The sequence below is a fragment of the Myxine glutinosa genome, chromosome 6 (assembly GCF_964187855.1).
Source record: "Myxine glutinosa chromosome 6, kmMyxGlut1.1, whole genome shotgun sequence".
In the NCBI taxonomy this organism is placed as follows: Eukaryota; Metazoa; Chordata; class Myxini; order Myxiniformes; family Myxinidae; genus Myxine; species Myxine glutinosa.
The window spans coordinates 4470405-4486709 of NC_136266.1; the positions used below are offsets into that span (position 1 = coordinate 4470405).

General features: G+C 45.3%; 1 protein-coding gene across 1 annotated transcript in view; it reads right to left on the minus strand.

Moving 5' to 3' along the window:
* The window catches only part of BCAS3 (BCAS3 microtubule associated cell migration factor), a 232449-nt gene that overhangs the window by 171275 nt on the left and 44869 nt on the right, over positions 1-16305 (minus strand). The window contains exons 13-16 of the mRNA XM_078779523.1: positions 15171-15267; positions 6368-6501; positions 5952-6219; positions 4457-4701 (exon numbers count right to left, since the gene is read on the minus strand). Coding sequence (XP_078635649.1) covers positions 4457-4701; positions 5952-6219; positions 6368-6501; positions 15171-15267 — 744 coding nt within the window. The remainder of the gene's footprint in view (positions 1-4456; positions 4702-5951; positions 6220-6367; positions 6502-15170; positions 15268-16305) is intronic.

Consider the following 16305-nt stretch of genomic DNA (forward strand, 5'->3'; position numbering starts at 1 on the left):
TTCTAAGCGCGTATCTTCGTTCCCATCACGAGGGTGGGGCTATGTTAATTAGTTAGGGATTATGGGTAATTAATCCCTTGTATGTAATGGCCTCTGTTATTCTCCTCTGTTCCTTATGACACATGCAGCACACTCACCTAGCAAGAAATCGCGCATTTATAACACTAAATAAAAACCAACCGGAAGCAGGACATCGAAAACTACCGCTGATACCACCGACCTGGTGAGCACATAGGCACAGGAGGTCTGGGAGGCCACACCCCGAAGAGCAGCGATTGGTCCGGGATTGATTGGCGCAAGGACTGCTAAGCTGGGACTATTGATTGATGGAGCAGGCACGGATGACGTCAGAGCCTTGAGTATAAAAGAACGCTCTCCCCGACATTTTCTCCTTCTTGCTGTCTCTCTTGACTTCCTCTCATCTTCCGGCTTTGGTGGTGAACGGTCACGATTTCATATCTCGCTCAGCTTCGAGATTTCACGGTGAGCGGTCGGAGATCATAGCGCTCCTGAGCGAGGGGAATTCATTGATGAGCGGGGGTGAGTGGAACGGGCACGGCCTGCTGACTTCGCGCTCGGCAGCGAGAGACGCGGCCTACACAAGGAGGTCTAGTTCCCGCTCGGAGCAGCGCAGCCTGTGGTTCCAGCGCAACGACGTGAGAGGCCTGTGACGAACCGGGACGATTGCTGACAAGGTTCAAGAGCTGCTCAGATCTAAGTGCCCACAAACGAACGCATTTATTTTCACAGTTATTTTTCCCTTTGTCTGTATTCGAGTCTATGTGGGGACATCCCATTTAAGGATCTTATTTTGCCGTGTTTTATTCTGTTACCGGCATTCTTCAATAAAGCCGTATTTTTGTTCATTTTAATTCCGTGTCAGTTTGAGTTAATTGATTATACAGGTGCAAAGACGTGGAGTGGAAGCAGTCCAGGTAAGCTCGTCGTCGTCCTTTCCCTCGTGACTAAAGGTCCGCTATTGGATTGAACGCCTGGAGTTAAAGCTTGTTTGGTCATGCTTGTTGCCCTGCAGTGTTCACTACAGGGCAGACACACAACAACACACACACACACACACACACACACACACACACACACACACACACACACACCACACACACACACACACACACACACACACACACACACACACACACACTACATATCACGCACATTATACATATGATATACACACATTATACACATCATATACAGTCGTGGCCAAAGATATTGGCACCCTTGCACTTTTTAAAAATAACTCACAATTTTCTCTAAAAATAAGATGAAATTGACAAAAGTATTTGGTCTCCACAATTCTTTATTTCACAAAAAGAAAGGGGCTCAAAATGCAATAGACTAATGACAAAATTAAACATATCAAAGAGGAAATGTGAGCCAAGTTAACATACTTGGAGGGGGGAAATTAGTGGTGATAATGAGAAGCTTCAACACTTGAGATAAATTTGGAATGAGGAGCAGTCAATTAAAACAGTCATGGCCTGGAACCACATTGTAATGGGGTGGAGGTCGCCTGTAGCAGCAGGACAAGGAACAGATCAACCCTAGTCGAAGCAAGGCAAAGACCCGCAGCTAGTAGGATTAGCAGGGCTGATTGGCAGGAAGCCCCAACGGAATGTGAGTTAACCCCCCCCCCCACTCCCCCCAAAAAGTATTGACACCCAAGACGTAATATTTGGTAGCACGGCCTATGGACAAAATAACTGCAGTCAAGCGCTTCCTTTTGCCATGAATGAGCTTCCTACAACTCTCTACTGGCAGTTTGGCCCACTCTTCTTGTGCAAACTGCTCCAGTTCTCCCAGATTTAAAGGTTGCCTTCTCCCAACTGCTGTTTTCTGATCTCACCAAAGGTGTTCAATGGGATTTAGATCTGGACTCATTGCTGGTCACTTCAGAACAGTCCAGCCTTTTGTCTTGAACCATTCCTGGGTGCTTTTTGAAGTGTGTTTGGTGTCATTGTCCTGCTGCCAGACCCATGATCTTCGACGGAGACCCAGCTTTCTGACAATGGGTTGAACATTGCGCTCCAGAATGCCTTGTAATCTCCTGATTTCATGATGCCATGCACACATTCATGGTACCCAGTGCCAGAAGCAGCACAGCAACCCCAAACCATCACTGAACCTCCTCCATGTTTGACTGTAGGAAGGTGTTCTTTTCTTTGAAGGCTCCATTTTGTTTTTTGTAAACATAGAGATGATGTGCTTTACAAAAAAGCTGTAATTTAGTCTCATCTGTCCACAGGACATTCTCCCAGAAGGATTTTGGCCTGTTCAGGTGTGCTTTGGCAACTCTAGTCGGCTTTCTTATGTCTCTCTCTCAGCAGTGTGGTCCTCCTGGGTCTCCTACCATAGAACCCCCTTCTATTGAGTTGGTGATGGTTGGAGAGAGTTGAAACTGTCGTACCTTGTGTCTGAAGGTGAGCTTGAATCTGTTTGGCAGTTGATTGAGGTGCTTTTTCTGTCCACCATCGAACAATCCTTCGCTGCAATCTTCGATCAAGTTTTCTCTTGCGGCCACGTCCAGGGAGTTTGGCTACAGTGCCATGGGTCTCAAACTCTCAACTTCTGATAACATTGCATAGGGTGGACACAGGAACATCAACGTCTCTGGAGATGGACCTGTAGCCTTGAGATTGTTCATGCTTGTCAAAAACCTTGTGTCTGACCTCCTCAGACAATTATCTGGTTGTCTTTCTTTTCTCCATGCTTATTGCGGTACACACAGTGACGCAAAACAGCAGAATGACTCCTTTTCTCGATTCAAACTAGTTGAATGAGTGATTTTTATATTGCAGGCACCTGCAACTCACCACAGGTGAGTTCAATTCCAAAGTAAAGGAGAATCACCTGCTTGAAATGTCTATTTCTAACAACTTATAAAAGGTGCCAATAATATTGTCCGGGCCATTTTCAGATTTCTGTGTGGAATAGGTTAAGATTTCGCAATTTTTTCAGCTCTTTTTGTTTCATTCCACTGCAAACAAAATAAATACATATGTGGTACCAAAATATTTTTTTATTTCAACAATTTTCTGCAAGAAATGGTGAATTATTTGAAAAAAGTGCGAGGGTGCCAATATTTTTGGTCACGACTGTACAAACACATTATACATATCATACATATCTCTCACAGACACACAGACACACACACATCCTTTCCTGCCATATTCTTCTCCCTAAACCCCCAATAAATCAATCGATTGGATTAATGTGGTGTTGATGTAGAGCAGGCAAGATGGGCCGAATCGCCAAATCATCAATGTGTTAAAGTTATTTGAATAGGATGCGTTTTAATTAACATTAAGGATGCAATTTAAGGATCCATTCAGACAGAGACAGAGAGACAGAGAGACAGAGAGACAGAGAGACAGAGACAGAGACAGAGAGAGAGGGAGAGGGAGAGAGGGGAGAGAGAGAGAGGGGGAGAGAGAGAGAGAGAGAGAGAGAGAGAGAGAGAGAGAGAGAGAGAGAGAGAGAGAGAGAGAGAGAGAGAGACAGACAGAGACAGACAGAGACAGACAGAGACAGACAGAGAGAGACAGAGACAGAGACAGAGAGAGAGAGAGAGAGAGAGAGAGAGAGAGAGAGAGAGAGAGAGAGTGTGTGTGTGAGTGAGTGAGTGAGTGAGAGAGAGATACAAGATGTCGGGCAAAGTCACAACAGCAGAGTCGAGGCAACGTCAGATGCCGGAATGAGGATTTGAAAGAGAGGGAACGAGTCCTAGGATTCAGTGCCACTTCTGTCTTATTTCTACCTGTACCCACTGTACTGTGGATGCCCTCAGGGTTTCTCCCTCAGGTACTCTCTGCCGGTCTAAGATCTCCAGATTGTGTCTACGGCTCTTAATCACCATCACAATTCTTGAAACACACCTCGCTGAAAATGTTCACCTCTCCCTGGACTTGCTAACCCAGCTCTCACTGTTATCGCTGCCTTGCACTCCCAGATTCCTCATATTACGCCTGAACCCCTCTCAGTTGTTTTCCTTGCCCTCTAGCTTCCCCTACTGGGCCACAGTATTATCGTTAACGATTGTAATGGGACATTTTATTACTTAGTGTTCTTGACTCTCTGTTCTTGTCTATTTATAATAAATTATATAATAAAGGGGGTGAGGCCCACTCGCTTCAATAGTGCAATTATCCATTTCAAAGGTTAAGACAACAGCAATTATAAGTTACACTTTTTGGGGCATTGAAAACCGCTGCACATGACAACACATCAATAGATAGATAAAGGTCAATAGTGCATCATAGAAACTCCGCACCCATTTCGTGCATTTCTGTCCACTGCAGGACAGAGGCCTCACTAAACTCATATAGGGGTCGTTTGGCCTAGTCTCCACACTCGAAAGGGGTGGGATAGAGAGAGTGAGTAGCAATGGAAATCGAACCCAAACCAGGTGCGAGAGACAGAAGCAAGTCCAAGTACGTCACCATACAGGCAGCTCAACATTTGAGCAGACAATTGTAAACGGCTCCAGGGATTTTAGCAAGAGGTCAAGGTGAAAAGAAAAGCCTCGATACACACCCCGGGGACTTGGAGACCCTGCCGAGAGACACGGGCTGTCGGACTTGGTATGAGAGGTGCAATGGTCATCGGTGTGGGAAAGGAGGCAGCCGGGGGTTTCCCGGGTTGTTATTGATGCGGTTACAAAGGATTCTTGTCGTGCAAGCCGACCTAACAAGAAAAAGGGAAACACAGAAAGTGCTTTTAGGTATTGGAGGATCGCCACCTCACACCAAACTGTTAAAATACTTCTCCATCAATAAGCAAATGGATATCGTGTGAATACATTTTGTTTCTAAAGTTGTTGAGGAGAAGTTTGTACTCATCTTACTATAATTCACCAAATGTCTGTCTGTCTCTGTCTGTCTGTTCCCAGGTACCGCAAAAACGGCTGAACCGATCGCAACGATATTTTGGGTGGGTAATCCTGGAACCCCCTGGAGTAAAATAGGCTATAATATTGTTTTTCCAATTTTCCAATTTTCCAGTTTTTCCAAACACGATGGAATAATATTTACCGATATGAACAGTGATGTGGCTTTTATTGAAATTCTACAAATACTGCTTAGATTTTGATGAGAATTATGAACCTGCCGCGAATGCGGAAGTGGACAGATGACGGCAATGCGCGGATTTGATAATATCCCAATACAACCGTCATTCAATCGTAATGTTAAATCGTTAAACGTTAATCGTGTTAATCGTTTTATTAAAGTATCAATTGATGATTGGAATTGAGTGAATACAATTACGATTTTGAATTCGTAATTGTGTTCACCCACCCGGACGGAACTTCACATCAGGATTTAAACATTTGTTTATGTCACGAATGTTGTTAAAAGTTTTTTTTTTATATTAATGTTATTTCATTTGTGATTGGAGTTATGCTGTTTGGAATGACAAAAGAGATATTGAGTTCAAGTGAATGACGGAATGCCGTGATGGTTTCTACTTTCTAAACATGAAATTCGCAGATCACCATATGCAGATTCGCCATTGACTGGGTATGGACCAAACATACCCATTTGTTTGCGAACGGGTACATTTTTCATGAAGTCCTTCATAAACTTGCTGTCCATGTCTGACGTGCGACTGAAGGTGCTACAGGAATGTGGAATTTATTGGTTTCATGCTTTAGCATTCGCCGTTTCTGCATTGTCTGTTTGCTTCTGGCCTCCCACCCATGCCCAGCACGGGTACCTCACTAGTTAAAACAAAATATGACAAAGTAAAAACTCAAAAACACATGCTGCGATCGATGTATAACATAGGAATGTTACATCAATTATGGGCCTACGTGCAGGCATTGGATTGAGTGTGAGGATGAAAGCCAAAGTTAAATGAGCATTAAAATTATTCAAGAGCAATGATGTGAGGAAGCAGAGCTGAGCCTTAGGTAGCAGTGGGAAGCAATATCTCACTGTGACAGGGTGAGGCAGAAGGTGAAGGGCTGAGACTTGGTACTGGGCTGTTGCTACGACCAGTTGGTTTATTTGCTATATCGGCCTCAATCTCCTCAAGACCCGCACTGCGCTGGAAGCGACTGACCCGGTTGACAACTCGAGGCGAGAGATGAGTGCGCGCACATGGCGAGCCTCCATAAGGGTTAATGGGAAACACATGACTGGTCCCACGCAGAGTAGTCACAGCCACCCAGCGGCTGTCCTGGCTCATTGTGATGTCCTGAACCTAAAACAACAGATCAATATGGGTCGATCTAGAAAATAACGTTCCATAGAGTTCATCAACACAAAGGAGATGGTAAGCAGTCATCAGAGACGTCACATGCATACACTCGTATGACAGCAGATAAAAGGACGATGTTGTGCACACATACCTGAGCCTCGGTGTCTCCTCGATGAAGCGTGTACAGGTGCCTCACAGCAGCTTGTGCAGCGAGCAGTGGATGTGCCAAGATGCGGAACACATGGAAGTCGTGGCCCTGGCAGTCAGCGGTCACTAAGAGCATGCCTTGGACAAGGAAACAAACCAGAAAGTGCAATACACACCAGAAACCCTTCCCAACTCAATCCTTCAAACAACAGATCGACAATGCGATCACCGACAGGTAGAGCTCCAGTTTAACCGCTGAGCCTCAGATACGCAATCATATGAGCAGAAGGATTAATTGAGAAAAGGAGAGGAAGAAGGAGTCATGGTCACACTATGGGTTTCCAACATTAGGGACACACGTTTACATTAGAGCTGAGGCATCGCCACATCATCCCAAATATGTCACTTAACCAGAGCACCTAGATTCCAGTAATAAACTAGAAAGAGCAATCAGAGATTGCAGACCCTTGCCAGGATGTGTTTTCAGTGGTTTTTAAGGCTTTTGTGTTAAAAACAAATATGGCGGTCGAACCACGTGACCGATGACGTCATCATTATTTTTTCTCCATCAATGTATCCCTAAATGACGCTCAAGAAATTTCATCTTGATCGGAACAAGTTTTGTACTTGTCAAATTATGACGTCATAATGGAGGCACCTATGACATCATCATTAACATATTTTATTCTCCATTGGCAGTTCTTTATAATGAGCCATGTCTCAATTTTTTTCTATGCGGAGCTTTCGGAGATATAGAGGTGCAAAGTTTTTCGGTTTTTTCCAAGATGGCGCCCATGCCACGTGACCTATGACGTCAAAATTATCATTAAAAATTATACAGGTGGAGTTGCACCTATGGTGGAAATTTCCTGTCAATCGGACCAAAGGTTGCCGAGAAAATCATATTTATTCTGTGCTGACAGACAAATAAACGGACCCAAATGCAATACCATCTCCTCCTGCGGAGGTAAAAATAACAACAATGACCGCACTGTGGTCACAACTTGCAACAAAATCCGCTAACGGGTCGATTGGCAAACACGGGTTAAATGCATTCTCAAAAGACGAACAGCATGATTGGGAAACACACATCTAAAGCATTTCACAAAAGATGAACGGCACGATTGGGCAGGACACATTTAAAGCATTCACAAAAGATTAACAGCACGATAGAGCAACACACATTTAAAGCATTCACAAAAGATGAACAGCGCGATTGGGAAACACACATTCAAAGCATTCACAAAAGATGAACAGCACGATAGGGAAACACACATTTAAAGCATTCACAAAATATGAACAGCGCGATTGGTTAACACACATTTAAAGCATTCACAAAATATGAACAGCCAGATTGGGAAACACACATTTGAAGCATTCACAAAAGATGAACAGCACGATTGGGAAACACATTTAAAGCATTCACAAAAGATGAACAGCGCGATAGGGAAACACACATTTAATGCATTCTCAAAAGATGAACAGCACGATTGAGAAACACACATTGAAAGCATTCACAAAATATGAACAGCGGGATTGGGCAGCACGCATTTAATGCATTCACACCAGATAAACAGCAGGATTGGGAAACACGCCATTTAAAGCATCCACAAAAGATGAACAGCACGATAGGGAAACACACATTTAATGCATTCACAAAAGATGAACAGCGCGATAGGGAAACACATTTAATGCATTCTCAAAAGATGAACAGCACGATAGGGAAACACACATTTAAAGCATTCTCAAAATATTGTTGCGGTTTTGAGTAGTGTACATATAACATCATTAAAGGTTAAAGGTTTGCCCCCTAGTTAGTCCACAAGCAACACGTAGGCCCATTTAGGATATTAGTTACGTCATAGTCTATGTGAGTATAAGGCCATTTCCCTAGTATCATCTGCGTTGTGTAAAAGAAATAAGATAGGCCCCGTTCATTTTGCCTCCACCCTCCAAATCTACCTCGTTGGGCAGAATCCATCCCGCGCCCCATTTTGGCTATTGCACCTCGCATTAGGATGCTCACTAGTCGAATGACACGAGGTAGGCCTGATAGAGGGAGGGGTGCGGCGTCGAGGTTGAAGCGGGGGAGACAGCAGCGGTAAGGGCCACCAGCCAATCAGGGCTCGGGTGACATGGCGTGACAGGGCATGGTAAGGGCGTGCCTATATAAGCGCACGCACAAAGCCCTTAAACAGGACTCGTGGGGAAAGGGCGTGCTAAGGAGGACTTACGCAACAGCGCTCGTATGAAGAGGACTGTCGGAGGACTGAAGCGAAGGACTGCCTTGTCGGGACTTCTGCGGGAAAGGCGCTTTGCTATTGAACTTGCATTGGGAGCGCCTATGAATGTGTATTGGGAGCGCCTATGAACTTGTATTGGGAGCTCCTATGAACTTGTATTGGGAGCGCATATAGCGCCTGTTCATCTATTACATACGCGGCCGTGACCGCAAGTGTAACCACCAAGCCCAGCTTACAGTTCGCCCCGTAATTGTCCGATCCGTGCCAACGACACGCGGGGAGCTTCTGCCGCCCTGACCATCTTCTTCGCGGTGCGAGTCGGGGACCGGAGCGAACTGCCTGGACATCCCTGGACCATCAACCTGACCATCTGCAATCCCCGTGTGAGTGTGTCCGAGTGTGAAACGGGCCCGTGTCCTGGGATAAGTATAAGACTGTATAAGGCTGCACTGTGTGTTCTTCTTCTTCTCATTGTACATAGTGTAATAAACCAATTGTTATTCCTTGTTTCTTCCTGATTCGACCGTATCAGTGATTTCCTCCATTGGGTAAGCGTGGCACGATTAGGAACCGCTCGGATCGGGTTTAGCCATTGCTAACGGCTTGGGTCACGGCTCGCTGCCGCTCGGCGTTTCCACCTACAACCGTGATTCGGGCGGGGCTTATTTCCTTGCTTCCTAGGCGGCGTTGGTACTTAGGTAATAGGAATTCGGCCTACAACCCTATTTAACGCCGCCCGGAAGGAACGTCATAGCCCCGGATCCCGTCGGCCAGTCAAAGACAAGGGGACTAATCCCCCCCATGGTGAAGGGGAGAAGGCCGACGAGGAGATCCGCAACAATATGAACAGCGTGATTGGGCAACATGCATTTAAAGCACTCAAAATATGAACAGCGCTATTGGTAAACACACATTTAATGCATTCACAAAAGATGAACAGCGCGATTGGGAAACACACATTTAATGCATTCTCAAAAGATGAACAGCAAGATTGGGAAACACATTTAAAGCATTCTCAAAAGATGAACAGCACGATTGGGAAACACGCATTTAATGCATTCACAAAAGATGAGCAGCGAGATTGGGAAACACACATTTAAAGCATTCACAAAGGATGATCAGCACGATTGGGAAACACGCATTTAATGCATTCACAAAAGATGAACAGCGAGATTGGGAAACACATTTATAGCATTCTCAAAAGATGAACAGCACGAAAGGGAAACACACATTTAAAGCATTCACAAAGGATGACCAGCACGATTGGGAAACATGCATTTAATGCATTCACAAAAGATGAACAGCGAGATTGGGAAACACATTGAAAGCATTCTCAAAAGAATATACTTCCGGTCCCTCGGGCGACGAGGCTTGCTTCGATCTCTCCATGGCATCGAAGTTTGAGTGTTTTCCCATTCGTGTCTTTGTCGGGTTTCCGCTGGTTGTTTTGTTGTGTGTGTGTTGTTGTTTCTGTTTAGTTTTGGTTTTGTGGTTGTTGCGGATTTGTGTGATTGGTCGTTTTTTTATTCGCGCGTCGTGCGCGGCCTGGTCTTTCCGGGCTCCCTTCCCCCCGTCGGTGTTTTGTGAGTGTAAGTTCTTTCCTTCATAGTATTTGCTTGTTTCTTTGATTTTCTTTTCTACCCCCTGCCTCTCGCGGGCATCTTACCCTTTGTCCGTTGTTTTTAAAAACAGGACAAACGGATAGACAAAGAATTCTATATTGATTATTTCTCTCCTCCCGGACACGTGCTTGTTCGCTCTCCTCCTCGTCTCGACTTGTGCCCCACCCCCTGTATCTCATTTTTCTTCCGCCTCTGCTCCTTCTTTCTCAAATCCACGTTCTCGCTTGGAGACTTTTCCCAGATTGTTTTTCATGGTTTTCATGGTTCTGTTTGGATATTGTTGGAATATGTTTAAACCGCAGCCGTGATGCTGACGCCGCCCTCCACCCCCCCCCCCCCCCCCCCCCAGAATTTCCATGTTTTTAAACGCTTCCCAGTGTGGACCCTGGTCAGAATAGGTACACCGTATCCCTGCGTGTCGTAAGAGACGACTAAGAGGGTTGGCGTCAGGAAGGGCATCCGGCCATAAAAACATTGCCTCAAAAAGAGAACCATGACAATTACAAGTACATATGGGCAGGGTGCAGCCCGAAGTGGAGATCGGTTTCTGAGGTTTGGGACATGGAATGTAGGGACAATGACAGGGAGATCAGGAGAAGTGGTGGAAGTATTGGTCAGAAGAAGAGTGGACATATGTTGTGTGCAGGAGACGAGATGGAAGGGAAGTGGTGTGAGAATGGTGAAGGGTAGGCAGGGACAGAAATACAAGTTTGTGTGGCAAGGGTGCCTGGAGGGTGTGAATGGTGTTGGTGTGCTGTTTTCTGAGGAGTTTGTAGACAGTGTGGTGAGTGTGACTAGAGTGAGTGATAGGTTGATGATGGTGAAAATGATGATTGGAAAGCTCTTGGTGAACGTCATCTCGGGATATGCTCCGCAGGTTGGTCGGAGCGATGAAGAGAAGGACAAGTTCTGGTGTGCGATAGAGAAGCTGATGGAAAACGTGAAAGATGAGGAAGTTGTTGTGGTAGGAGGAGACCTGAATGGACATGTGGGAAGGAGTATGGATGGTTTTGAGGGAGTTCATGGGGGTTACGGATATGGTGTGAGAAATGGATAAGGTGAAAGGATTTTGGAGTTTGCTGATGGAGCTGATTTGTTGATTTGTAATACTCAGTTCCAGAAAGAGGATAATAAGCTTGTTACATACACGTCAGGTGGGTCGACGACAACCGTTGACTACCTGATGGGGCGTAGGCGAGATAGGGGGCACCTCCGGGACACAAAGGTGATCCCAGGGGAGGAGGCTGTTTCACAGCACCACTTGGTTGTCTGCGACATAAGGGTGAAAGGTGCGAGGAGAGCTCTGCGGGTGAAGTACCAACCGAGAATGAAGGTGTGGAGGTTGAAAGAGGTGACAGTAAGGGAGGCATTAAAAGAGAGGCTGAGTAGGGTAGAGGATGATGTGGTTGAGCTTGAAAGTGGTTGGATGTCAATGGAAGCTAGTCTGTTGGGAGCCGTTGGTGAGGTATGTGGATGGACAAAAGGACCACCGAGGCACTCGGAAACATGATGGTGGGATGATGAAGTTGGAAAGAGGATTGACGAGAAGAGGAAGAAGTTCAAGGAGTGGCAGAAGGCGAAGGGTACGGGAGCAGAAACAGCAGAGCATGAAAGTTATAAGGCAGCCAGGAAGGCTGCAAAGAAAGAGGTAGCAAAGGCGCAGGAGGCATGTAGGAAAATGTTCGGAGAACGCTTGGATTCGGAAGAGGGTCAGAAAGCAGTATTCAGGATTGCAAAGCAGATAGCGAAAGAGAGGTGTGATGTGATGGGGGTGAGTTGCTTGAAGGATGAAGTGGGACAAATCGTTGTCGACCCAGATGGAATTAAAGGAAGATGGAAAAGATATATGGAAATGCTGTTGAATACAGAGAATGAATGGGATGGCAACATCGAGAGTAACCCAGTTTTAGGACCGGCAGAGAAGATAACTGAGAAGGAAGTTGAGGAAGCGATAAAAGCAATGAAGAGTGGAAAAGCGGGAGGGCCGACGGGAGTTGTGGGAGATATGTTGAAGGCAGCAGGAAGTTGGGGTGTGAAGAGAATGACAGAGATCTGTAATCTGGTGGTGAAAGAAGGCCGCATTCCAGTGGATTGGGAACCGAGTACCCTCGTCCCTCTATACAAGGGGAAAGGTGACCCTCTGGAGTGTGGCTCGTACCGAGCGATAAAGTTATTGGAGCATGGAATGAAGGTATTGGAAAGGGTGTTGGAGAGGAGGATAAGGAAGAAAGTGAAGATCGACGAAATGCAGTTTGGATTTATGCCAGGAAGAGGAACGACAGACGTGCTTTTCATTGTGAGGCAGTTGCAGGAGAAGTACATGGAGAAGAGGAAGAAGTTGTTTCTTGGGTTTGTTGATCTGGAGAAAGCATTCGATAGGGTTCCACGCAAAGTATTGACATGGGCATTGAGGAAGTTAGGAGTGGAGGAATGGTTGATCAGAGTAGTGATGGCAATGTAGAAAAGAGCGCGCTCAGCTGTAAGGATGAAGGACGGGAACAGTGGTGAGTTTGAGGTGAAGGTGGGAGTGCATCAGGGGTCGGTACTAAGTCCACTACTATTTGTAGCTGTGATGGAGGTGCTGGCTCAGAACGTAAAGGAGGGTTTACCGTGGGAGTTGTTGTATGCAGATGATCTGGTGTTGATTGCGGAAAGTATGGATGGACTGAAGGAAAAGATGAACAAGTGGAAGGAATGTATGGAGACAAAAGGTCTGAAGGTGAATATCGGAAAGACGAAGGTGATGGCAAGTGGTAAAGCATGTGGTGAGGTGGAAAGAACTGGGAAGTGGCCGTGTGCTGTGTGCAGGAAGGGTGTCGGCGTGAACTCCATTCAATGTACAATGTGCGCTGAGTGGGTTCATCAAAAATGTAGTGGTCTGAGAGGGTCATTTACCAGTGTGGCAGCTACATTCAAATGTAAGGTGTGCACAGAGGGAGCTGCAGATGGAGTAAATGCTGAGTTGGATCTTGGAGACAGCGTGAAGCTGGAAGGTGTGAAAACATTTTGCTACCTCGGAGACATGCTGAATGGAAAAGGTGGATCAGACTCGGCAACGGTTGCTCGAGTGAGATGTGCATGGAAGAAGTTTCGGGAACTGAGTGGCGTGCTGATGAGAAGGGGAGTGTCGCTGAAGCTGAAGGGAAAGGTGTATGCTGCATGTGTGAGAAGTGTTATGATTTATGGGAGCGAGACATGGGTAATGAACGTAGAGCAGCAACGAAGGCTGGGAAGGGTGGAAATGCGAATGGTTCGATGGATGTGCGGAGTATCGTTGAGAGAGAGGAAGACAAATGATGAATTGCGAAAGATGATGGGAATATTGCCTGTGATTGATGCTGTGAAGAGGAACAGGTTGAGTTGGTTTGGTCATGTGTTGAGGAAGGATGAAAGTGACTGGTTGAGAAGAGTCATGGAAATTAATGTGGAAGGAAGTAGAGGACGGGGAAGACCGAGAAAGACTTGGCTAAAGATGGTGGAAGAAGAAATGCGGGCAAGGGGGTTAACAAGGAGAGATGCAGAAAATAGGGCAAAATGGAGAAGATTGTCATGGGGACCGCAAGGCTAACCCCCGCTCTAGCAGGGAAAATGGCCTTAAAATGCATGTTGTTGTTGTGTGTGTGTGTGTGTGTTGTCAAAAGATGAACAGCACGATAGGGAAACACACATTTAAAGCATTCTCAAAAGATGAACAGCGCGATTGGGAAACACGCATTTAATGCATTCACAAAAGATGAACAGCACGATAGGGAAACACACATTTAAAGCATTCTCAAAAGATGAACAGCACGATAGGGAAACACACATTTAAAGCATTCTCAAAAGATGAACAGCACGATATGGAAACACACATTTAAAGCATTCTCAAAAGATGAACAGTGCAATTGAGAAACACGCATTTAATGCATTCTCAAAAGATGAACAGCGCGATTGGGAAACATTCATTTAATGCATTCACAAAAGATGAACAGCGCGATTGGGCAACACACATTTAAAGCATTCTCAAAAGATGAACAGCGCAATAGGGAAACACACATTTAAAGCATTCTCAAAAGATGAACAGCAGGATTGGCAACAAGAAACCGGAGTGAAAATTGAGTACTCCCTTTCAGCGCACATCATTGCTGGGCCCCCGGCGATGACGTCATGCAGCGTTTGGAGATGGATGAGAGAGGGGCGGAGTACAATTATCGAAAGTGGGTTGCACCAAGATTGGGAATTACCAAAGTCCAGAACAACTGCGGATATTTGAGAAACGCATATGGTAGGTTCACAGGTCGTGGTTCAAATGTCATGAGAGATGTATAAGACGACCATGGATACCGTATAAGAGGGAGACGGTGTTTATAACCTCCTCAGAAAGCAAAGAAGAGCAGTAAGGTAAAACAAGACTGTCGGACAAGATGAGATTCGTGGTAATCAGATTTAATGGCATGAAAAGTATAAAAATATAAACTTGTATGCTCTGCGTCAGACATGGCACGATTGCCAGTTCTTCTTTTCCCTCTTCCTTCTTTATGTCCAGAAAAAGTGGTGGATGGAGGGGGGGTGGTCCATCTAAGCCCCTGGAGCTCCCTCCCCTCCATGATCCGCTCCTGTATCGTCAAATCTCATGGACCTGGATATAAAGAACTAATGCATCTATTTATGGTATTTCATCAAAGATGGTGTCAAATGAAATAATGTGCAGTGAGGCAATTGCTTCGAGTGCAAGAGCTTTTTTTAAATCACCCAGCATTACACGGGATGGCAAACAACACCCAAGGGAACAACTTGTGTAGAAGCAAAGCTTTCCTTGTGTACTAACAAACAAAGTTGAGGAAGAATAAGATTCGACAATTGGAGAATAAAAATATAGGATATGAGAGGTAGAAGTAACAAAGGCAACACAAAACAAAAAATGAAAACATGACAGGCATAAAAGGATGTCCAACAAACTTACCGCTGGCATCGAAAGCAAGTGCTGAGATTGGCCTGTGATCATGGGCAGGAAAATGTGCAACTATAGCGTCCCCCTCGTGGTCATTAGAGACTTGAACCTACATGGAGTAAAGAGAGGAGGTGCAACATGGAAGGAGAGAAGGGGGAGGGGCAAAAAGGCATACAATGTGTGTGGAGGAATATTACCTTTCATTTTACATTTTCTTCATTTCCATATACCTAATTGAGAAACAATTGCAAAAGTGAAACATAAAGAATAAAAATAAAAATGTCGCAACAGAGAAACCTGTTAAGAGAAGCAAATGTAGTGTGAGGGGGTTAAACAGGAAAGGCAATGAGGTGCAAGGAAGTTAAATTATAAGAACCAATGAGGACCTCGTCTAAATACGAATGGATGGTTTGAATCCGAACTGGTCTGAAACCCATTCTTCCCTGTTGTACCCAACTTCTCCTGGACTCTGTCTTTTGCACCTGAGAATGTTGAGAAGTTTCTGTCAAACCCTTGACTCTGATTTGGCGACTGGTTCGGACGGCATCAGCTCACGAGTCCTAAAAATCTGCTCTACTGCTCTTGCATTCCTCTCTCTGCCTTTTTTGTATCAATAGTCGAGGCTCATGGAAAAGCTAGTACACTGAACGGATCAGGACATAACAGGATGCAAAAGGAACAGTAGAGAGAGGGGGGAACAGTAGAGAACAGCAGAGTAGATGCCAAGATCGAGGGAGACAAGCAAAGGGTGTGCAGAGGAATGAGGGCCAGGCGAAGATGCAAGGGGCGGACAAGATGGATACAGATGGAAAGTCTCAGAAGGCAAAAAATGGAAATTTTAGAGTAGGATAGAATGGGGTGGGATAGGGGGGGGGGGGGGGTAACAAGGGTAGAAACGATCATGGTTTTGGATTGGGGACAATTTGAGATGGTGGTGTTGCCTGCTGTCAGATTTGTTATCCAGGAAGATAAGGCAAGTTGTTTCATAACAACTGCCTTACAACAGGATTCAGTGTACCATAGGTAGGAAGAAGGGTTGGATAAGGGTCATTCCATGTCAAATCATCAAAGAATCTGCCGTCATCTCTCAGATTTTTGTAAAACTTTGGGAACCAATTGGGACCCATGAAAAACAGCTAGAACTCAA